Source organism: Salmo salar, chromosome 22 (genome assembly GCF_965601325.2).
Source record: "Salmo salar chromosome 22, fSalSal1, whole genome shotgun sequence".
Classification (NCBI taxonomy): domain Eukaryota; kingdom Metazoa; phylum Chordata; class Actinopteri; order Salmoniformes; family Salmonidae; genus Salmo; species Salmo salar.
Genome location: NC_138312.1, coordinates 63611705 through 63636888, shown reverse-complemented (window position 1 = coordinate 63636888; position 25184 = coordinate 63611705). Strand labels below are relative to the sequence as shown.

Genomic DNA, 25184 nt, shown 5'->3' with positions numbered 1-25184 from the left:
TGATCAGGCTGGTTCCACCAGGCTAGGTTATACCCTGGACATTATATGGTGAACAGGCTGGTTCCACCAGGCTAGGTTATACCATGGACATTATATGGTGATCAGGCTGGTTCCACCAGGCTAGGTTATACCCTGGACATTATATGGTGATCAGGCTGGTTCCACCAGGCTAGGTTATACCCTGGACATTATATGGTGAACAGGCTGGTTCCACCAGGCTAGGTTATACCCTGGACATTATATGGTGATCAGGCTGGTTCCACTAGGCTAGGTTATACCCTGGACATTATATGGTGATCAGGCTGGTTCCACCAGGCTAGGTTAGACCCTGGACATTATATGGTGATCAGGCTGGTTCCACCAGGCTAGGTTATACCCTGGACATTATATGGTGATCAGGCTGGTTATACCCTGGACATTATATGGTGAACACAGTGATCAGGCTGGTTCCACCAGGCTAGGTTATACCCTGGACATTATATGGTGAACACAGCGATCAGGCTGGTTCCACCAGACTAGGTTATACCCCGGACATTATATGGTGATCAGGCTGGTTCCACCAGGCTAGGTTATACCCTGGAAATTATATGGTGATCAGGCTGGTTCCACCAGACTAGGTTATACCCTGGACATTATATGGTGTTTACAGTGATCAGGCTGGTTCCACTAGGCTAGGTTATACCCTGGACATTATATGGTGATCAGGCTGGTTCCACCAGGCTAGGTTATACCCTGGACATTATATGGTGATCAGGCTGGTTCCACCAGGCTAGGTTATACCCTGGACATTATATGGTGATCAGGCTGGTTCCACCAGGCTAGGTTATACCCTGGACATTATATGGTGATCAGGCTGGTTCCACCAGGCTGGGTTATACCCTGTACATTATATGGTGATCAGGCTGGTTCCACCAGGCTAGGTTATACCCTGGACATTATATGGTGATCAGGCTGGTTCAACCAGGCTAGGTTATACCCTGGACATTATATGGTGTTTACAGTGATCAGGCTGGTTCCACTAGGCTAGGTTATACCCTGGACATTATATGGTGATCAGGCTGGTTCCACCAGGCTAGGTTATACCCTGGACATTATATGGTGATCAGGCTGGTTCCACCAGGCTAGGTTATACCCTGGACATTATATGGTGATCAGGCTGGTTCCACCAGGCTAGGTTATACCCTGGACATTATATGGTGATCAGGCTGGTTCCACCAGGCTAGGTTATACCCTGGACATTATATGGTGATCAGGCTGGTTCCACCAGGCTAGGTTATACCCTGGACATTATATGGTGATCAGGCTGGTTCCACCAGGCTAGGTTATACCCTGGACATTATATGGTGATCAGGCTGGTTCAACCAGGCTAGGTTATACCCTGGACATTATATGGCCGTGATCAGGCTGGTTCAACCAGGCTAGGTTATACCCTGGACATTATATGGTGAATACAGTGATCAGGCTGGTTCCACCAGGCTAGGTTATACCCTGGACATTATATGGTGTTTACAGTGATCAGGCTGGTTCCACTAGGCTAGGTTATACCCTGGACATTATATGGTGAATACAGTGATCAGGCTGGTTCCACCAGGCTAGGTTATACCCTGGACATTATATGGTGTTTACAGTGATCAGGCTGGTTCCACTAGGCTAGGTTATACCCTGGACATTATATGGTGTTTACAGTGATCAGGCTGGTTCCACTAGGCTAGGTTATACCCTGGACATTATATGGTGTTTACAGTGATCAGGCTGGTTCCACTAGGCTAGGTTATACCCTGTACATTATATGGTGATCAGGCTGGTTCAACCAGGCTAGGTTATACCCTGGACATTATATGATGAACACAGTGATCAGGCTGGTTCCACCAGGCTAGGTTATACCCTGGACATTATATGGTGATCAGGCTGGTTCCACCAGGCTAGGTTATACCCTGGACATTATATGGTGATCAGGCTGGTTCCACCAGGCTAGGTTATACCCTGGACATTATATGGTGATCAGGCTGGTTCCACCAGGCTAGGTTATACCCTGGACATGATATGGTGTTTACAGTGATCAGGCTGGTTCCACTAGGCTAGGTTATACCCTGGACATTATATGGTGAATACAGTGATCAGGCTGGTTCCACCAGGCTAGGTTATACCCTGGACATTATATGGTGTTTACAGTGATCAGGCTGGTTCCACTAGGCTAGGTTATACCCTGGACATTATATGGTGTTTACAGTGATCAGGCTGGTTCCACCAGGCTAGGTTATACCCTGGACATTATATGGTGAACAGGCTGGTTCCACCAGGCTAGGTTATACCCTGGACATTATATGGTGATCAGGCTGGTTCCACCAGGCTAGGTTATACCCTGGACATTATATGGTGATCAGGCTGGTTCCACCAGGCTAGGTTATACCCTGGACATTATATGGTGATCAGGCTGGTTCCACCCTGGACTAGGTTATACCCTGTTGACATCACATGGTGATCAGGCTGGTTCCACTAGGCTAGGTTATACCCTGGACATTATATGGTGATCAGGCTGGTTCCACCAGGCTAGGTTAGACCCTGGACATTATATGGTGAACACAGCGATCAGGCTGGTTCCACCAGGCTAGGTTATACCCTGGACATTATATGGTGATCAGGCTGGTTATACCCTGGACATTATATGGTGAACACAGTGATCAGGCTGGTTCCACCAGGCTAGGTTATACCCTGGACATTATATGGTGAACACAGCGATCAGGCTGGTTCCACCAGACTAGGTTATACCCCGGACATTATATGGTGATCAGGCTGGTTCCACCAGGCTAGGTTATACCCTGGAAATTATATGGTGATCAGGCTGGTTCCACCAGACTAGGTTATACCCTGGACATTATATGGTGTTTACAGTGATCAGGCTGGTTCCACTAGGCTAGGTTATACCCTGGACATTATATGGTGATCAGGCTGGTTCCACCAGGCTAGGTTATACCCTGGACATCATATGCTGATCAGGCTGGTTCCACCAGGCTAGGTTATACCCTGGACATTATATGGTGATCAGCCTGGTTCCACCAGGCTAGGTTATACCCTGGACATTATATGGTGATCAGGCTGGTTCCACCAGGCTAGGTTATACCCTGGACATTATATGGTGATCAGGCTGGTTCCACCAGGCTAGGTTATACCCTGGACATTATATGGTGATCAGGCTGGTTCCACTAGGCTAGGTTATACCCTGGACATTATATGGTGATCAGGCTGGTTCCACTAGGCTAGGTTATACCCTGGACATTATATGCATCTGGGAAGTAGAAAATTATGTCAGTTTACATAAATTATGTTCCACAATTGGCTTATCAAATGTATCAGTGGGTTACCTTCTGTATTTGTACAAATGAACCTGTGAAAGCTGCTGCCTCTGACAGCCTCTGGCCGGATACTTGCCAAAATGTGTCTGACTGTTCCATTCATAGGAATGCTCACAGTGATGGCATGTCTGCATGATGCTGATTAGAGCCTCTTAGCCAGCAAGCTAGTTAGCTAGCTAGCTAGCTAGCTAGCTAGCTAGCTAGCCAGCAAGCTAGCTAGGTAGCCAGCTAGCTAGCTAGGTAGCTAGCTAGCCAGCAAGCTAGTTAGGTAGCTAGCTAGCCAGCAAGCAAGCTAGTTAGGTAGCTAGCCAGCACGCTAGTTGGGTAGCTGGCCAGCAAGCTAGTTAGGTAGCTAGCTAGCCAGCAAGCTAGCTAGGTAGCTAGCTAGCCAGCAAGCTAGTTGGGTAGCTAGCTAGCCAGCAAGCTAGTTAGGTAGCTAGCTAGCCAGCAAGCTAGTTAGGTAGCTAGCTAGCCAGCAAGCTAGTTAGGTAGCTAGCTAGCCAGCAAGCTAGTTAGGTAGCTAGCTAGCCAGCAAGCTAGTTAGGTAACTAGCTAGCCAGCAAGCTAGTTAGGTAACTAGCTAGCCAGCAAGCTAGTTAGGTAGCTAGCTATCGGGGCCCCCCGGGGCTCTGACCAATGGTGAAATCGGCTCCAAACAAAGGACAAGTCATCAAAATAAGTAGGATTCATTGTTTTCACTAGGGCTAGGACCATACCAATGATACTGGTATGTATCGTGGCAAGGAAACGAAACACATTTCATTTCTTTAGGAAAACAGCTCTAATGTTGGAAACAAAAATGTTGACATCCATTTATTTTCCAAGCTATAACTATAAGCATGCAATATTTTTACATACAGCAGGTTTTTAAAAAGGAACAAATAGTTAGACTCTAGAGGGTTTTTAACTGAGGGGGCTTTCACACCAAATTTATTTTGGAGAGGTTCATTCCAAACATTAGTTTGGTTCGTTTGGACTGGTGTGAGCACTCTATCCGCTTTCAGGAGTGCATTAAACAACACTGTGGTTCAGATGGTCCCGGTCCAATTAAATTCATACCTTGGTGCCGTTCACTGCAGGTGAGAAACGCAGTCCAGACCAAACACAGAAAAAAATATTTGTGCAGTATTATTGGTTGTTTGACTGGGAACACAACCAGAATAGTGCAGTATTATTGGTTGTTTGACTGGGAACAGAGTCAGAATAGTGAAGTATTATTGGTTGTTTGACTGGGAACAGAATCAGAATAGTGAAGTATTATTGGTTGTTTGACTGGGAACATTTTGCTGAAATACACACAGTATCATGACTTCATATCTCTGAAACATTCAGTAGCAGCTTATTTATGATCTCACCCTGCAGATTAGGGGACGGGGGCTATACCGGGGATAAAGGCTTCTGAATATAGCCTATTCATGTCGCAGTTTTGTATTTATTAAGGATTCACATTAGTTCCTGCCAAGGCAGCAGTTACTCTTCCTGGGGTTTATTATGGATCCCCGTTAGTTCCTGTCAAGGCAGCAGCTACTCTTCCTGGGGGTTATTATGGATCCCCGTTAGTTCCTGCCAAGGCAGCAGGTACTCTTCCTGGTGTTTATTATGGATCCCCGTTAGTTCCTGCCAAGGCAGCAGCTACTCTTCCTGGGGTTTATTATGGATCCCCATTAGTTCCTGCCAAGGCAGCAGCTACTCTTCCTGGGGTTTATTATGGGTCCCCATTAGTTCCTGCCAAGGCAGCAGCTACTCTTCCTGGGGTTTATTATAGATCCCCATTAGTTCCTGCCAAGGCAGCAGCTACTCTTCCTGGGGTTTATTATGGATCCCCATTAGTTCCTGCCAAGGCAGCAGCTACTCTTCCTGGGGTTTATTATGGATCCCCATTAGTTCCTGTCAAGGCAGCAGCTGCTCTTCCTGGGGTTTATTATGGATCCCCATTAGTTCCTGCCAAGGCAGCAGCTGCTCTTCCTGGGGTTTATTATGGATCCCCATTAGTTCCTGCCAAGGCAGCAGCTACTCTTCCTGGGGTTTATTATGGGTCCCCATTAGTCACTGCCAAGGCAGCAGCAGCTCTTCCTGGGGTTTATTATGGATCCCCATTAGTTCCTGCCCAGGCAGCAGCTGCTCTTCCTGGGGTTTATTACGGATCCCCATTAGTTCCTGCCAAGGCAGCAGCTGCTCTTCCTGGGGTTTATTACGGATCCCCATTAGTTCCTGCCAAGGCAGCAGCTGCTCTTCCTGGGGTTTATTACGGATCCCCATTAGTTCCTGCCAAGGCAGCAGCTACTCTTCCTGGGGTTTATTACGGATCCCCATTAGTTCCTGCCAAGGCAGCAGCTACTCTTCCTGGGGTTTATTACGGATCCCCATTAGTTCCTGCCAAGGCAGCAGCTACTCTTCCTGGGGTTTATTACGGATCCCCATTAGTTCCTGCCAAGGCAGCAGCTACTCTTCCTGGGGTTTATTACGGATCCCCATTAGTTCCTGCCAAGGCAGCAGCTACTCTTCCTGGGGTTTATTACGGATCCCCATTAGTTCCTGCCAAGGCAGCAGCTACTCTTCCTGGGGTTTATTACGGATCCCCATTAGTTCCTGCCAAGGCAGCAGCTACTCTTCCTGGGGTTTATTACGGATCCCCATTAGTTCCTGCCAAGGCAGCAGCTACTCTTCCTGGGGTTTATTACGGATCCCCATTAGTTCCTGCCAAGGCAGCAGCTACTCTTCCTGGGGTTTATTACGGATCCCCATTAGTTCCTGCCAAGGCAGCAGCTACTCTTCCTGGGGTTTATTACGGATCCCCATTAGTTCCTGCCAAGGCAGCAGCTACTCTTCCTGGGGTTTATTACGGATCCCCATTAGTTCCTGCCAAGGCAGCAGCTACTCTTCCTGGGGTTTATTACGGATCCCCATTAGTTCCTGCCAAGGCAGCAGCTACTCTTCCTGGGGTTTATTACGGATCCCCATTAGTTCCTGCCAAGGCAGCAGCTACTCTTCCTGGGGTTTATTACGGATCCCCCATTAGTTCCTGCCAAGGCAGCAGCTACTCTTCCTGGGGTTTATTATAGATCCCCATTAGATCCCCATTAGTTCCTGCCAAGGCAGCAGCTACTCTTCCTGGGGTTTATTACGGATCCCCATTAGTTCCTGCCAAGGCAGCGGCTACTCTTCCTGGGGTTTATTACGGATCCCCATTAGTTCCTGCCAAGGCAGCGGCTACTCTTCCTGGGGTTTATTACGGATCCCCATTAGTTCCTGCCAAGACAGCAGCTACTCTTCCTGGGGTTTATTACGGATCCCCATTAGTTCCTGTCAAGGCAGCAGCTACTCTTCCTGGGGTTTATTATGCAAAAACAAAAACATTACAATACATTCACAGATGTCACAACACACCGTGTGCCCTCAGGCCCCTACTCCACCACTACCACATATCTACAGTACTAAATCCATGTGTATAGCGCGTATGTTATCGTGTTTGTATGCATGTGTTGCTTCACAGTCCCAGCTGTTCCATAAGGTGTTTTTATATCTGTTTTTTTAAATCTGATTCTCCTGCTGTCATCAATTACTTGATGTGGAATAGAGTTATATGTACTCATGGCTCTATCTAGTACTGTGCTCCTCCCATAGTCTGTTCTGGACTTGGGGACTGTGAAGAGACCTCTGGTGGCATGTCTTGTGGGGTATGGATGGGTGTCCGAGCTGTGTGCCAGTAGTTTAGACAGACAGCTCAGTGCATTCAACATGTCAATACCTCTCATAAATACAAGTAGTGATGAAGTCAATCTCTCCTCCACTTTGAGCCAGGAGAGATTGACATGCATATTATTACTATTAGCTCTCTGTGTACATCCAAGGGCCAGCCGTGCTGCCCTGTTCTGAGCCAATTGCAATTTTCCTAAGTCCTTTTTTGTGGTGCCTGACCACACGACTGAACAGTAGTCCAGGTGTGACCAAACTAGGGCCTGTAGGACCTGCGCTTGTTGATAGTGCTGTTAAGAAGGTAGAGGAGCACTTTATTATGGACAGACTTCTCCCCATCTTAGCTACTGTTGTATCAATAAGTTTTGACCAAATACAATGCTTTAAGTTTTTGAAATATTTAGGACTAACTTATTCCTTGCCACCCATTCTGAAACTAACTACAGCTCTTTGTTAAGTGTTGCAGTCATTTCAGTTGCTGTAGTAGTTGACGTGTATAGTGTTGAGTCATCCGCATACATAGACACTATGGCTTTAACCAAAGTCAGTCATTAGTAAAACATTTAAAAAGCAAGGGGCCTAAACAACTACCCTGGGGAATTCCTGATTCAGCGGCTGTTGCGCTGTTTCCTCCCACATGTTGTTGGAAGACCAAAGCGAAAGTAATCTGATGATTGGGACACACAAGTGAAGCGTCATGATAATCATAGATGGATTTAACATGAGCATTTTAGTCCAATAAAATAATGACTGTTATAGACACGTAATTTTGTTTAGTAATTTTTGGTTTTTTGGACATTTGTCATTTCTAAACGGTTCATCCGATATGAATGAAAAGACCCTCATTAAAGCTGACATTTATTCCTTGTGTTATTATTTCTCTATTATAAAAAATGTTCTCTCTGCATTGTTGGGAAGGAGCCATAAATATTTCACTGTTAGTCTAAGTTAGATCTTCTTGTTAACTAAGCATGTGACGAATAACATTTTATTTGTACCAACACATCTGAAATACACAGATATACTAAGCTACGTGAACACAGCTGAAATACTAGGCTACGTGAACACAGCTGAAACACTAGGCTACGTGAACACAGCTGAAACACTAGGCTACGTGAACACAGCTGAAACACTAGGCTACGTGAACACAGCTGAAACACTAGGCTACGTGAACACAGCTGAAACACTAGGCTACGTGAACACAGCTGAAACACTAAGCTACGTGAACACAGCTGAAACACTAAGCTACGTGAACACAGCTGAAACACTAAGCTACGTGAACACAGCTGAAACACTAGGCTACGTGAACACAGCTGAAACACTAAGCTACGTGAACACAGTTGAAACACACAGAAAAACGAAGCTACGACTTGAACTGCAAAGTGGTGGAGTGCTGATTTAGGATCAGTTTTGCCTTTTAGATCACAATGAATAAGATTACATGGACAGGGGCGACCTGATCCCAGATGAGCACTCCTAATCTGATCCAGCATGTGATAGATGTGTTGACTGGATGACAGAACAGACCCGAGGCAGAGCAGCGAACTGCAGACCCGAGGCAGAGCAGCAAACTGCAGACCCGAGGCAGAGCAGCGAACTGCAGACCCGAGGCAGAGCAGCGAACTGCAGACCCGAGGCAGAGCAGCGAACTGCAGACCCGAGGCAGAGCAGCGATCTGCAGACCCGAGGCAGAGCAGCGAACTGCAGACCCGAGGCAGAGCACCAAACTACAGACCCAAGGCAGAGCACCAAACTACAGACCCAAGGCAGAGCACTAAACTACAGACCCAAGGCAGAGCAGCGAACTACAGACCCAAGGCAGAGCACTAAACTACAGACCCAAGGCAGAGCAGCGAACTACAGACCCAAGGCAGAGCACTAAACTACAGACCCGGAGCAGAGCAGCGAACTACAGACCCAAGGCAGAGCACTAAACTACAGACCCAAGGCAGAGCAGCGAACTACAGACCCGAGGCAGAGCAGCGAACTGCAGACCCGAGGCAGAGCAGCGAACTACAGACCCAAGGCAGAGCACTAAACTACAGACCCGAGGCAGAGCAGCAAACTACAGACCCAAGGCAGAGCAGCGAACTACAGACCCAAGGCAGAGCAGCGAACTACAGACCCAAGGCAGAGCAGCGAACTACAGAACCAAGGCAGAGCAGCGAACTACAGACCCAAGGCAGAGCACCAAACTACAGTTTAGTGTTTGTTTATCAATGCTTCAGTGCAGACCAACATAAAAACAACATGAGTTTCATCTTGTTCTCAGCAAAAATACTACATTCACCAAGGTATTCAACTCCTGCTGGCCCACGGCGCCTCCCTGGCCCACAGCGCGTCCCTGGCGTGTCCCTGGCCCACGGCCCGTCCCTGGCCCACAGCGCGTCCCTGGCATGTCCCTGGCCCACGGCCCGTCCCTGGCCCACAGCGCGTCCCTGGCCCACGGCGCGTCCCTGGCCTACACACAATACCCCATAATGTGAAAGTGGAATATGTTTTTAGAAAAGTTTACAAATGAATAAAAAATGAAAAGCTGAAATGTCTTGAGTCAATAAGTATTCAACCCCTTTGTTATGTCAAGCCTAAGCTCAGGAGTAAAAATGTGCTTAACAAGTCACATAATAAGTTGCATGGACTCACTCTGTTCAATAAGTGTTTAACATGATTTTTGAATGACTACCTCCTCTCTGTACCCCACACATACAATTATCTGTAAGGTTCCTCAGTCGAGCAGTGAATTTCAAACACAGGTTCAACCACAAAGACCAGGGAGGTTTTCCAATGAATTGCAAAGAAGGGCACCTATTGGTAGATGGGTAAAAATATATAAAGCAGACATTGAATATCCCTTTGAGCATGGTGAAGTTAGTGATTACACTGGATGGTGTATCAATACACACAGTCACTACAAAGATAAAGGTGTCCTTCCTAACTTAGTTGCCGGAGAGGAAGGAAACCGCTCAGGGATTTCACCATGAGGCCAATGGTGACTTTAAAACAGAGTTTAATGGTTGTGATAGGAGAAAACTGAGTTACTCCACAATATTAACCTAAATGACAGAGTGAAAAGATGGAAGCCTGTACAGAATACAAATATTCCAAAACATTAATCCTGTTTGCAATATGACACTAAAGTAAAACTGCGTAAAATGAGGCCAAGAAGTGAACTTTATGTCCTGAATACAAAGCATTATGTTTGGGGCAAACACAACACATCACCGAGTACCACTCTTCATATTTTCATGCATGGCGGTGGCTGTTATGGGTATGCTTGTCATCGGCAAGAACTAGGGAGTTGTTTAGGATAAAAAGAAGAAACGGAATAGAGCTAAGCACAGGCTAAATCCTAGAGGAAATCCTGGTTCAGTCTGCTTTCCAAGACACCGGGAGACAAATGCACCTTTCAGCAGGACAATAACCTAAAACATAATGCCAAATATACACTGGAGTTGCTTACCAAGAAGACTGTGAATGCTCCTGAGTGGCCGAGTTACAGTTTTAACCTAACTTGAAGAATTAAAAAATAATAAATGTGCAAATATTGTACAATCCAGGTGTGCAAAGGTCTTAGACTTACCCAGAAAGATTCACAGCTGTCATCGCTGCCAAAGGTGATTCTAACATGTATTGACTCAGTGGTGTGAATACTTATGTAAATTAGATATTTCTATACATTTCACAGGCTGTAACAACTACGCCTGTAAATATTATTAAAAACTGCATTTTCTGGAGACATCTGACTAATAATTTTAACTGACAAATATCAGTAAACACGTCTGAGACAGATTTAAGTCAAAAGGTGTATGAATACTTTCTGAAGGAATTGTAGACGTTCATCACGAATTGGTGTAGTGGACACGAGTCGGTCGCGGGTTGCTCATGGTGACGTGATGATGAAGATGAAGCCCCCACCTGCGACATCAACGTGCGTGTACCCACAAGACATACGACAATTTTAATCTCGGCCTTATGGTCAAGACGCTGTTTATTCCTCCCTCCCCCCCTCCACGGGAGACCCGGGTTCATATCTTATTAGACCTCATTAAACACACCAATTATAACATCACTATCGTGTCAGATCGGATAGGCCTTGATGGTTCATCCCTCTTTAAATTTGCAGCAATAACCTGTAATACATGTAAATAACAGCCTTATTCATTATGACAGAAGGTATGACGCAATGTTACTGAGAGCTGCCAGACTCAGCAGACATGGACCTAGCCCGTCTCACTCCCCCCACTGAAACATCCAGGAGAGTTAACAACGGTAGCTCTATTTTAGGGTTGGAAACCGAAAGCAATAAACGCTACTCTAATCTGACAAGACAATAACATGTCTGATCTGAAAGATATAGTTCACAGCAGCTTTATATGCAGTCAGTGACGAGCTGTAAATCACGTCATTATGACAGAATGGTATGATGCACTGAGAGCGGCCAGACACAACACAGACAGTAGACTGCAGGCTAAGGGAAAAGACAAGCAGCAATCTACTGATATCTGACTAAACAATACAAAATGAGTAAACGACCACGGGTAAAGGACCACGGGTAAAGGACCATGGGTAAACGATCATTGGTAAACGACCATGGGTAAACGACCCATGGGTAAACGACCACGGGTAAACGACCCATGGGTAAACGACCACGGGTAAACAAACGATCATGGGTAAACGACCACGGGTAAACGACCACGGGTAAACGACCACAGGTAAACAAACGGCCACGGGTAAACGACCACGGGTAAACGACCACGGGTAAACGACCCATGGGTAAACGACCACGGGTAAACAAACGACCATGGGTAAACGGCCACGGGTAAACGACCACGGGTAAACGACCACAGGTAAACAAACGGCCACGGGTAAACGACCACGGGTAAACGACCACGGGTAAACGACCACGGGTAAACAAACGACCATGGGTAAACAGCCACGGGTAAACGACCACGGGTAAACGACCACGGGTAAACAAACGACCATGGGTAAACGGCCACGGGTAAACGACCACGGGTAAACGACCACAGGTAAACAAACGACCACGGGTAAACGGCCACGGGTAAACGACCACGGGTAAACGACCACGGGTAAACGACCACAGGTAAACAAACGACCACGGGTAAACGGCCACGGGTAAACGACCACGGGTAAAACTGATAAGGGAAACGCTACCTACACCTTACATCAATTCAGTGTAACATCTCATCTTGGTCTTGATATATGATCAAGTGTAGAAACTGTCCATATTGGTTTAGCTTGATGCAGCAGGCCAGACCAGGTTACTGTGTCTACCATGAATACATTGCTCTACTGTCAACAGGTCCAGTCTTCCCAACAGTCCCAGTCATCCCAACAGTCCCAGTCATCCCAATAGTCCCAATAGTCCCAGTCATCCCAATAGTCCCAACAGTCCCAGTCATCCCAATAGTCCCAACAGTCCCAGTCATCCCAATAGTCCCAACAGTCCCAGTCATCCCAATAGTCCCAACAGTCCCAGTCATCCCAATAGTCCCAACAGTCCCAGTCTTCCCAATAGTCCCAACAGTCTTCCCAATAGTCCCAATAGTCCCAGTCTTCCCAATTGTCCCAGTCTTCCCAATAGTCCCAGTCTTCCCAATAGTCCCAATAGTCCCAGTCTTCCCAATAGTCCCAGTCTTCCCAATAGTCCCAGTCTTCCCAATAGTCCCAATAGTCCCAGTCTTCCCAATAGTCCCAGTCTTCCCAATAGTCCCAGTCTTCCCAACAGTCCCAGTCATCCCATTATCCCAGTCATCCCAATAGTCCCAGTCATCCCAATAGTCCCAGTCATCCCAATAGTCCCAGTCTTCCCAATAGTCCCAGTCTTCCCAATAGTCCCAGTCTTCCCAATTGTCCCAGTCTTCCCAATAGTCCCAGTCTTTCCAAGTACATTGAATCATGTAGTAGTGACAGACAGACAGACAGGTGAATAACTAACAGCAGAGAGACAGACAGGTGAATAACTAACAGAGAGCCAGACAGGTGAATAACTAACAGCAGACAGACAGACAGACAGACAGAGACAGACAGACAGACAGACAGACAGGTGAATAACTAACAGCAGAGAGACAGACAGGTGAATAACAGCAGACAGACAGACAGGTGAATAACTAACAGCAGACAGACAGACAGGTGAATAACTAACAGCAGACAGACAGACAGACAGACAGGTGAATAACTAACAGCAGACAGACAGGTGAATAACAGCAGAGAGACAGACAGGTAAATAACTAACAGCAGACAGACAGGTGAATAACTAACAGCAGAGAGACAGACAGACAGGTGAATAACTAACAGCAGACAGAGACAGGTGAATAACTAACAGCAGACAGACAGGTGAATAACTAACAGAGAGACAGACAGGTGAATAACTAACAGAGAGACAGACAGGTGAATAACTAACAGAGAGACAGACAGGTGAATAACTAACAGCAGAGAGACAGACAGGTGAATAACTAACAGCAGAGAGACAGACAGGTGAATAACTAACAGCAGACAGACAGGTGAATAACTACCAGCAGACAGACAGACAGGTGAATAACTAACAGAGAGACAGACAGGTGAATAACTAACAGCAGAGAGACAGACCGGTGAATAACATTAGAGAGACAGACAGGTGAATAGTAGTTTAATATTGTAGTTAGTTCTGTAAGGGCAACCCGTTAGTATGAAGAGTGAATTATAGAGACTATATTATGGGTTATTAGGCTACTACATTCAACAGTGTCAAGCTAGGGACAATAGCTCATGTGCCATCATCATCATCATCATCATCAGCCATAAATAAGCAGAATATCTCAGCCGAAACCTCCGGGTGGACCCGCATTGCTCCTATCCGACAAGTTTCGTGATATACACGCGAATAATGAGGCATCGCTAGAGTCGCATGAATGATTTTAGCGGTGTATTTTGTTGTAAACGGATGATCGTCCGGTGAGACAGTAGATTGTAGCAGGTCACGGAATTATACATTATATCCAGCCTTGTACTGAACGGTTAACGTTACCGCGCCTAAATATCTCCCTTTCATTTCAAACGCCTGTTTACTCATTTTCTGTTTGCAATAAGTGATGGAAATAGAAAATGATCTGATTCCCAACATTAGTAAAAAGGTTGTTTTTTTTGTCCTGTAGTGAGACATTAAAACGTACAAAGGACGACATCACAAAAACGAAACGGAGCAACAAAAAACGCGGCAGACTTCCATTATTTATTTTTTATTGGCGAATAGAGTCGTTTCAAATACACGGACGTGGAGATGTAACCTTCAAAAGTAACATTTGCACATTTTCCCAGTAAAAATGTAGACGGTCAACAAAGCAACGCTGCGACGTGTATCAACGGACCATCCGACTAAACGCAACCGCGCCGTTTAAACGGGAGTTGAGCCGCGACTAGTGAGGGCGGCGATCCGACGTCAAAATACAATGAAAGTTATCAAGAAACCAGGGATTTCAGCAGCCAAACTAAACATTATCCTGGCTAAATATCAGCTGTTCTCTGGCTGCTGATATCCGTCTTTTAAAAGAATATATATTATAATAATAATAAAAGTCTTTTTCTGTAAGGAATTCAACTCCAGTCCGCTCAGACTGTTCGCTGGCCCAACTCCATTATAAATGGTGGAGTTGAGTTATTCGGCTATGAAAGGGCTGAAATTCAAACTGGCTGGAAGGGAAGCGGGCTATTGTCAGAGGAGAGTTGGGGTCGTGCTTTTCTCAACGTTTTTACAACGTGACCGAGCAATAAAATAGTAATAAAAGAGAGTTTTATGATGAGACGTTAATAACGGCGGGACATGATGTCGGTTTTCTGCTCCGTTCTGTCCGTCGCCGCTTCGCCATAACAATGCTACTGTAGCCACACGAGATACAGCTGCACAAATCACCATGTAAATACAAAAGGAAATAACCCGAACACACGAGTTAAATATTAAAATCACTATATTGCTGATGATGAGGGAATAAAAATTGTAGTTTTGTTGTTGCGCTAAATGTCACAGCAGAATCATGTTTAACTCCTCCTTGTTGAAGGGGCCTCGCTGTTGTGCTGATTCAGATGTGATCAACACAAACTATCAAACAGTAACAACAAAAATAAAACACCCCGTTAAATACCATGCAAAACGGACACAACGTCACCCCCAGATACGTTCAAACGTTTACCTTCCGTGAAACCAGTCCTTGCAGGCGTCACATTCGATCATAAACTGGGTAACGTCGTAGGGCAGTCTGCAGATGCAATATACTGGTACAGTCGCCATGTTTGATCATTCACAACAACGTCGGATAGGAGAGAGAGAGAGGGAGAGAGAGAGAGAGAGAGAGGAGAGAGAGACAGAGAGAGGGAGAGAAGGAGAGACAGAGAGAGAAGGAGAGACAGAGAGAGAGAGAGAGAGACAGAGAGAGGAGAGACAGAGAGAGAGAGAGAGAAGGAGAGAGAAACCGGGCAGCTGCAACTCTCCTGCAACACTGTATCTAAACCTCACACTAGATACTCCGTTCCGATGGACAGTAATTTCAATCCTCCTAAAATAAATCCAGCCATCCGCCGATGCTGCATTGACGTGTTTTTATCGTGTTTCTGATGTGTCGCCGAGGTCCATAATGTTGTTGAAGTGCATCATTGTGTTTTTTCTTCTCTCTCTTCTGCTCCCTGGTCGCTGTACAGTATTGAACCGCTCAGAAAACCGACCACACAAATCTATTCCGGTTGTATTGTAATATGTATGTTACGTCAGCGTAGAAAACCGTCGCTCTCCGCTGATGAATGAATCTCACACACAACAAAAAAACTGTGCAGCTGTTTTCAGCGGGGATCCCGGGACGTTGGAAATCGTTAAGCGTTCGTTCGTTCGTACGGACGGACGGTTGTCGGTAGAGAAATGTTTACCTGCTCGGGTTAATAATATACAGATTGTGTCGGTATCACCGCGGGACATAACGGAGATGAAATGGAGCCAACCCGTTATCATGATTATAATGCATCCATCTATATAAACCTAGATTTTCGTTTTATATCAATCCGTTTTAATTAACAAATATATTATTTAATAAAAAATAAAGGTCACATCAACTGTTTATCTCGCTATTCTCCTGTTATTTATACTCTGAGCTGCATGGAACAAAAAAAATAAAAATGTAATTATCAATTTCAAAATGTATTACTTTATTAAATCTACTAATAGTGATGGATCAAAATGAAGTAAAAGACAGTGTTTTCCAGTAGGTGGTATTGATACACTTGATGATGACTGATTCTGGATGAAGGAGTCTTCTGTTCTGGGGAGTTTTATTAACCCCCCCCCCCCCCTCCTGAAGCTCGATCTGAACATTATTAAACACCTATCGTTTTTACAGTAAGGTTTTTAAAAGCATAACAACATGATCTTTCATATCTCAACAAGAAAGACAAAGGTTGAATTGATACGCATTTCTAGGGTTAGTGTTTGTGCTTCCATACGCCCATATCTCCATGTTACAGCGAGTTTATTAAGACAGACAGATGTTAGACAGACCACCTGTGATAATGACCTTTATTACCATGTCCCTAACCTGGGTTTAATAACGGAAGGTCTCCAGAAACGCGTCGGCTGTAACAGTGCAGTAAAAAGTGTATTTTTTTTTTCCTTTGTGAAATTATTATAATTTTTTAATGTGAAATGAAAGTTAAGGGTTTTATGTTTCTAGAAACGTACCTTAATTGATAATCGATTCACGTTGAGATGGAATACTACTCAGTCTACCTCTTGAGAAGAACATACAAGGTCCTTGGACCTTAATAAGCAATAATGGTAGGTTCCTTACCAGTACATCTTGGACTAAAAAAAACCACACTATGAGATCAAACAGGGTACAGACTGAAATTATAATTACTGGTTTGAAGTGTAATTGACTTTTCCAGAGGCCATTACAGATTAAATTACACAGTCATCCAATAGTTTCTCTGACTGAATTAGCTACAGTGGATTGCTGTGAATAGCTACTGTACATTTAAATGACATGGATACATTGTATTATTATGAATGAATCTGCTACCAAGGTCAGGGGTCGATCCCTGTCGGTGATAACAACAGAATTACTGTGGTGTATTGTTTGTTGACTTGTTGTATCATAACGTCAAAGATTGATCCCCCCCCCCCCAAAAAAAAAACAGATATGATGTATTACATGATAATAAAAAAAAAAAGCAAATTATACTAAAATAATATAATTTTATTAAGCATTGTAAGTTGCATTCGATTGCCTTCAAATACACCACACTCAATCATCACCAATCTCTAATTCAACAGTAGTTCCTTCTCTTCCAACCCCATGAGTTAGGCAGAAAATTCTTGTCAACTTACGTCAAGGTATCCTATATAGCTCTTACATACTGGTATCCTATATAGCTCTTGCAGGGGGAGGGAGCACACCTTTTCTCTGTTCACTAAAGTGTGACGAAAAGCTTCAGGAGAATTACATGGGGGGAAAAAAAGTAGTTATTTAATGATTCTGGTAACAGAAATACAATACGTCTTGAGTTTAAACACTAAAAGTAAAATATCCAGAATGTACTTGATGCTGAAGTCTCTCTGAAGGGGCAGCCATCGTGCCAACACATCTCAAGCTACATAAAAAGGGGCTTGTTCAAATCAAAGCATTTTATAAAAAAACAGTTTTTTTTTTTGTGTGTGTATATATATATATATATATATATATATATATATATATATATATATATATATATATATATATATATATATATATATATATATATGCCTGTGTCCCAAATGACACCTTTTTCCCTATGCATTGCATTACCTTTGACCAGGACACCCTAAAGGAAACACTACTTTCCAGAGTCGCACTGGACCCATAATCACAACTCTCCGTCCCCCTGGCAACAGAGAAAAAATCAATATGTTTTAAAAAGGTCAAACATTAAAACAAAAATTATTTATTTTATTTATTTTTTTAAACGTGACGCTGAATCTCCCAGCATTCCAAAGTAGTGCATCACATAGGGAAATATAGTTCCATAGTTAAAGAGAATCCAGAGAAATGCTTTTTACTAATATCAATGTAGCAGAAAACAGCAACAGAGCACAGTTAAGGACTAGTACACCAGGGTTATTAACAATATAATAATAATAATAATAATAGATATATGTAGTCTAGTTTCTGGTTGTTGTTTTTGATTAAATCCAATATCACGATACATTTAAAAACAAAACAAAAAAGGTTAGAGTAGATAATTTGATTGGTGACTATAACAATTATACCAGCTTGGTAACTCACTGACTATTAACCTCTGTATTTAGACGAGCCAGTTCTCTATGTCAGGAAGGAGGGGAAAGGACAACATGCATCATAACTACGCACCGTTTTAAAACGGTGGACCCATGCAGAAAGTTGAGTTGAAACAGATAAGAAGTAGTAACTGTGTTTAAATCGTCAGAGAAACCACCTTGTTCGCTGACGCATGGCGGATCGACGCGCATCAGGGTTGATTGGTTGAAGAACTTTATTTTTTTAAATAACGGTTTTATTTCTTTTTAATCATAGCTAAAGTATAACATATAGGCTAGGTAAATAAAGATGTAGGAGGGGGGGGGGGTTTAAATCTACTACCGTAATTCATCATTGAAACGTCTGCAGATCTGAACACAATAAGGAACCACTGTGATCAGAGCCCTATATATATATATATATATAACCTTGTTTATAGGACCTAATGGTATATAACATACAGTGCCTTCAGCAAGTATTCTCTAGCACCCCAATGGTGGAACAAGCTCCCCCACGACGCCAGGACAGCGGAGTCAATCACCACCTTCCGGAGACACCTGAAACCCCACCTCTTCAAGGAATACCTGGGATAGGATAAAGTAATCCTTCTAACCCCCCCCCCCCCCCCCCCCTAAAAGATTTAGATGCACTATTGTAAAGTGGTTGTTCCACTGGATATCATAAGGTGAATGCACCATTTTGTAAGTCGCTCTGGATAAGAGCGTCTGCTAAATGACTTAAATGTAAATGTATTCACACCCCTCCACTTTCTCCACATTTTGTTTTGTGACCAAGTGGGATTCAAATGGATTTCATTGTGATGTTTTTCTAGTAGTTTTTTTGTTGTTGTTGTCAAAGATCGACACAAAACACTCTGCAATGTCAAAGTGGAAGAAAAATTCTAACATTTGTACAAAAAAAAAAAAAAAAAAAAATTTATGGAAAAGAAAACACTACTATATATTGCTAAGTATTCAACCCCCTGAGTCAATACATGTTAGAATCACTTTTTGCAGCGATTACAGCTGTGAGTCTTTCTGGGTAAGTCTATAAGAGCTGTGAGTCTTCCTGGGTAAGTCTCTAAGAGCTGTGAGTCTTCCTGGGTCAGTCTCTAAGAGCTGTGTGTCTTTCTGGGTAAGTCTCTAAGAGCTGTGAGTCTTTCTGGGTCAGTCTCTAAGAGCTGTGAGTCTTTCTGGGTGAATCTCTAAGAGCTGTGAGTCTTTCTGGGTCAGTCTCTAAGAGCTGTGAGTCTTTCTGGGTCAGTCTCTAAGAGCTGTGAGTCTTTCTGGGTGAATCTCTAAGAGCTGTGAGTCTTTCTGGGTAAGTCTCTAAGAGCTGTGAGTCTTTCTGGGTCAGTCTCTAAGAGCTGTGAGTCTTTCTGGGTCAGTCTCTAAGAGCTGTGAGTCTTTCTGGGTGAATCTCTAAGAGCTGTGAGTCTTTCTGGGTAAGTCTAAGATCTTTGCACACCTGGATTGTACAATATTTGCACATTATTATTTTTTAAATTCTTCAAGTTAGGTCAAGTTGGTTGTTGATCATTGCTAGACACATAACAAAGTGGTTGAATACTTATTGACTCAAGACATTTCAGCTTTTCATTTTTTAACGAATTTGTAAACATTCAAATATATATTTTTTTAAAAACACATAATTCCACTTTGACATAATGGGGTAATGTGTGAAGGCCAGAGACAAAACATTTCATAATCTATTTTAAATTCAGGCTGAAACAAAATGTGGAAAAAGTCTTCCTGTATTTATATATCCTACTGGCTCTGACTGGGATAACTCCGGGAGGACTGGGATGACTCCGGGAGGACTGGGATGACTCCGGGAGGACTGGGATGACTCCGGGAGGACTGGGATAACTCCGGGAGGACTGGGATGAACTGGGATGACTCCAGGAGGACTGGGATGAACTGGGATGACTCCAGGAGGACTGGGATGACTCCAGGAGGACTGGGATGACTCCAGGAGGACTGGGATGACTCCGGGAGGACTGGGATGACTCCGGGAGGACTGGGATGACTCCGGGAGGACTGGGATGACTCCGGGAGGACTGGGATGACTCCGGGAGGACTGGGATGACTCCGGGAGGACTGGGATGAACTGGGATGACTCCAGGAGGACTGGGATGACTCCAGGAGGACTGTGTGTTTGTACCAAATGGCATCCTATTCTTTATAGTGCACTACTATAGTTGCCATGGTGCCCTAGTAGCAGCCTAAGCAGAGCTCCTGTACATTTTGTAAATATTTGTAATAATTAACTGTTTTTAATAGCATTTTTCACCTAAAAAAAACATTTATGAATTAACTATTGATTTAGCTTATTATTCTAGTCTGAATAGTTTGAATCCAGCACATTTTCAACACTGAAATTGTCGGTTAGTTTTATGGCTAGCTAATGTTAGCTGGCTAGCATGCAATGTTTTTCGATTCAATTTCGCCAACGGTTCGGAGGTTGAGGATGGAGTGAAGCCTGAAAACAGAGGTGTACAGAGATGACAGATGGCCATGACTGTATGGAGGACTAATGCCAAAATTCACAATAACCGTAGGCACTGCTAAATTGGCCCCTGATGTCATTTGAACGGGGACCGTCCACAACAAAGTGGAATCGCAACACCCACTTGAGTTTAAATGGCTCAGTAGCAAGATGGACACCGCCATACTTTGAACATTGTGCGTCTTCAGTCCCCTCGAAGAACACGATGGGTTTAGTTTTTATGATGGCAATGGATGTTTTTGTTTTTTAGGTGGAGGTTCGCTAGCTACAGTATAGCCTATCTTTTAGCTAGCTAGCTAGCTGCGGTGTAAGCTAGCTTGATTATACAAGTTGAGGAAAAATTAACTGAAACAATATGTTTCCCCCTGTCTTGAATGAAAAGGCCATATTTTTACAATCTCCCGAAATAAATGCGATCCCCGGACGAGCCATCTAGTCTTGCATTGTGGAAACCCTCCCTGTTCCCTGTGGCTCAGTTGGTAGAGCATGGTGTTTACAACGCCAGGGTTGTGGGTTCGATTCCCACGGGGGGGACCAGTACGGAAAAATATATGTATCCACTACTGTAAGTCGCTCTGGATAAGAGCGTCTGCTAAATGACTAAAATGTAAAATGTATTTACTCGGTCCTGTAGCGGAACGATATCGAAAATGAAGCATGGCGGCGTAATGAAATACGTCACGATGTAAACAGGGTGCAAATTGTAAGGCTACTCCTGGATTACTATTGAAGTGTGGTGTGCTTTCTGGCGCCTGGTGACTGCCATAGCATCACCCAAGTGGGTGCTGTATTTTTGGTAGCAGTAGCTAGCTAGTCCAGTGGCTTAGTACGGATCTCTTTGACTTGAGTCCTACTACGAAGCACACAGACAACATGGATGGCAAGACGACAACGTGCTGCCTGCCTTCTCTTCCCTTTTAACCACCCCCCCCCCCCTCCGCTGAAGCCATGAACTTTCTCAACCTTCGGTCTCTTGACCGATCAATCTACTCATGATGATTAATGATGTTTTTTTTTGTTGTTGCTTCTCCACAGCACTAACATTTCTGTATGTAATGAATAGCTATTAAAGTTGAATCAATTATTATTACTTTCAATTTATAGTTGCCATGGCGCCTGGTGGCAGCCTAGGCAGAGAGCTCATGCAAATTCTGTACACATTTAAAATCGTTTTTTTATATATATATAAATATATTTTTTTTTACAAACGTTTTATTTTATTTTAATAGCTACATGAGTGCAGATCAAGTCTTGATATCATGAATTGTATTCCTTTCCATAAATGTATCAAAACGCTAGCAGTTGTTTTATTCAGATTAAACCTACTGGTTTTGGGTTGTTTTCCCAACTCGCTCTCAGTCTCACGTCACAATTAGACGTTTATCCATTTTTTTTTCTCCTGAAAAGTCAAATTTTGAAGTTGTTCCCAAAACATCACATTTTGAAGTGTTTAAGGTTAACTTTTAGGCATTAACTCTGAATGGAAAGGGTAAAGGTTTGGGGTAGGTTTAAAACTAAAATATCAAAAACAACTTTCCATCGCTGGATTCGAACTTGCAACCTTTTGAATCAAGTTTACGCCCATACACCATCCCCGTCCACAACGCCCGAGCAAAACCGAAACCTACTTGAAGGTAACAGCGCTCACTGTTGCCCTTAGTGGCCGGTTTCCATGTCATCTCTCGACGTCCTCAGACATAGATGAACGTCACATACTGACTTGTATCAAGGGTAACATGGCTGGTTTTCCACCAACGGTGACCCAAGAGGAGTTACATTTTTGGGTTGTTTTCCACCAACGGTGACCCAAGAGGAGGGCTGTGGGCTATGCACGCCGAGTTGTCAGAGGGACGGCTTGTGGGCTGTACTCCGAGGGAAGATCAAACTTCATCGCAGAGCCCCAATACAGAGGAAGAAGCTGCAGATTACAGGGACGCCTTGACGACATGGGACTCCCTACCTGCCCTTGGACATGCTGACCAGAGACACCTCCTCCTCCTCCTCTGACCAGAGACACCACCTCCACCTCCTCTGACCAGAGACACCACCTCCACCTCCTCCTCCTCTGACCAGAGACACCTCCTCCTCCTCCGACCAGAGACACCACCTCCTCCTCCTCCGACCAGAGACACCTCCTCCTCTGACCAGAGACACCTCCTCCTCCTCCTCTGACCAGAGACACCTCCTCCTCCTCCTCTGACCAGAGACACCTCCTCCTCTGACCAGAGACACCTCCTCCTCTGACCAGAGACACCTCCTCCTCTGACCAGAGACACCTCCTCCTCTGACCAGAGACACCTCCTCCTCCTCCTCTGACCAGAGACACCACCATCTCCTCTGACCATCTACCGTACAGCTATGAACATCCAGATTCTCATGACCATCTGCTGGAAGCTTCAAGAAGAACTCAGACTTGATGTAAGTTAAATAATACTAATTTAGCCGATCTAAATCAGACTGATCGTAGCTACTATTGTAACCAAGTTTTATTTTTCAATGACTTGTTGTATTTATTTAATAAGGGGATCAAAATGGAAATACGTTTTCATGATTTTTAAATGCATTATCCACGTGTGGTTGTGTTTTTAAAAATGATCAAATAAATCCAATTTTCCCATCTATCCATGTCAAAAGTAGTGCACTATAAAACGGACTAGGGTGCCATTAGGGAAGCATTCTGTGACTCCATCTGCTTCTCTGTTGTTAAAAAACTCTCAAAACGTTATTTACTGTGACAACAAAGTTACAAATGGCAAATATATGATGCCAAGTACATACTGGAGGAGCATCTTAACCTATAAGGAACTAAAAAGAGACAAAAGCATTGTTAAGTTTCGGCTTCGGTATTATCTTAAGAAAAAAGGATAGAAAGTACCTTTCTCTTTACCAGTCTGAGACCGGCATCCTATTCCCTACATAGCGCCCTACTTTTGACCAGAGACCAATTGTCAACCCTATGGTTCCTGGTCAAAAGTAGTGCACTAAAAAATATATATATATATAGAGAATAGGGTGTCACATTTGGGACACAAATCATGGTCGTATCACGGTAGTATGATGTCGATATCAGTGGAGAGAGAGAGTGGAGTGGACTGACTGGGCCAGTCCACTTGTTAGTAGTATATATTCTGTTTCGAACCGGTCTGTTCTTATCTCTCGTTTAAAAAGGAGAAATCCTCATCATTCTGGGGGTTTGTTTGTTTTAAATCTGGTTGACATCGTCGAGAAAAAAAAGGTCGTCTGAATTTCATCTTCTCTACAGAGAGGAAAAATATAGATGTATTCCAAATGGCACCTTATTATTTACCCATGTTGTGCACTACTTTAGACCAGAGGCCTATGGGAAGTATAACCCCCCCCCAGGGGGATCTGGTCAAAACTACTGCACTTATATTAGGGAGCTGTTTGGGATGCATACAATATGGAACAGTGACTGTAGCGCTTCCTTACATCCTCTCACTCGTTCTTCACCCTCTCTACAAAAAAACACCACTTTTTTTTGTTTTTAATTTACTCTTCTGTTTGTAAGACAGAGGCGGCTGAGCTCAGAGGTTCTGCTGCTTCTCTGAGACAGGCGCCGTCTGCGTTTAGTGCATTTAGGCTGGGGTTAGTATTGCACATCTTGGAGTCACTGCTAAAGGCACTTTCTGGTTGGATATTCACAGCCCTGCTTTCTCTCACCTCCATGACCTGACCTTTCAGCTGCTCTACCTCCCTCTCCTCCACTCCCTCCTCCACTTCCCCCTCCTCCTCCCTCCTCTCCTCCAGTCCCTCCTCCAGTCCCTCCTCCCCTCTCTCCTCCAGTCCGTTCTCTGTAGTGGACCCTTCGGAAGACAGCATGATGGGAGATTTCTCCTTCTCCTCAGTCTTCAACTTCTTCCTCTCCTTCACCTCACTGGCTAAGGAGTAGGTAGGCTTACTCTGGTGGGGAGAGAGAGAAGGAGAGGGAGAGAGAAGGGAGGGAGAGAGAGAGAGAAGGAGAGGAAGAGAGAGAAGGAGAGGGAGAGAGAGAGAGGAGAGGGAGAGAGAGAGAGGAGAGGGAGAGAGAGAAGGGAGGGAGAGAGAGAGGAGAGGGAGGGTGAGAGAGAGGAGAGGGAGGGTGAGAGAGAGAGAGAAGGGAGGGAGGGAGAGAGAAGGAGAGGGAGAGAGGAGAGGGAGAGAGTGAGAGAGAAGGAGAGGGAGAGGGAGAGAGGAGAGGGAGAGAGTGAGAGAGAAGGAGAGGGAGGGAGAGAGAAGGAGAGGGAGGGAGAGAGAAGGAGAGGGAGGGAGAGAGAAGGAGAAGGAGAGGGAGAGAGGAGAGGGAGAGAGTGAGAGAGAAGGAGAGGGAGGGAGAGAGAAG

General features: G+C 44.4%; 2 protein-coding genes and 1 non-coding gene across 3 annotated transcripts in view; 1 reads left to right on the top strand and 2 right to left on the bottom strand.

Moving 5' to 3' along the window:
- The window catches only part of phf2 (PHD finger protein 2), a 130255-nt gene extending 114351 nt beyond the window's left edge, over positions 1 to 15904 (bottom strand). Inside the window, exon 1 of the mRNA XM_082967765.1 lies at positions 15233 to 15904. Within this exon, the coding sequence (XP_082823891.1) occupies positions 15233 to 15330 (98 nt within the window). The 5' untranslated portion in view covers positions 15331 to 15904. The remainder of the gene's footprint in view (positions 1 to 15232) is intronic.
- Positions 15905 to 17260: 1356 nt separating this feature from the next.
- Positions 17261 to 25184, bottom strand: part of fam120a (family with sequence similarity 120 member A) — a 75601-nt gene continuing 67677 nt past the window's right edge. Inside the window, 1 exon segment of the mRNA XM_082967764.1 lies at positions 17261 to 24766. Coding sequence (XP_082823890.1) covers positions 24356 to 24766 — 411 coding nt within the window. The 3' untranslated portion in view covers positions 17261 to 24355.
- On the top strand, positions 21298 to 21379 carry trnav-uac (transfer RNA valine (anticodon UAC)). The gene has a single exon. It is a non-coding gene; the product is annotated as a tRNA-Val (tRNA).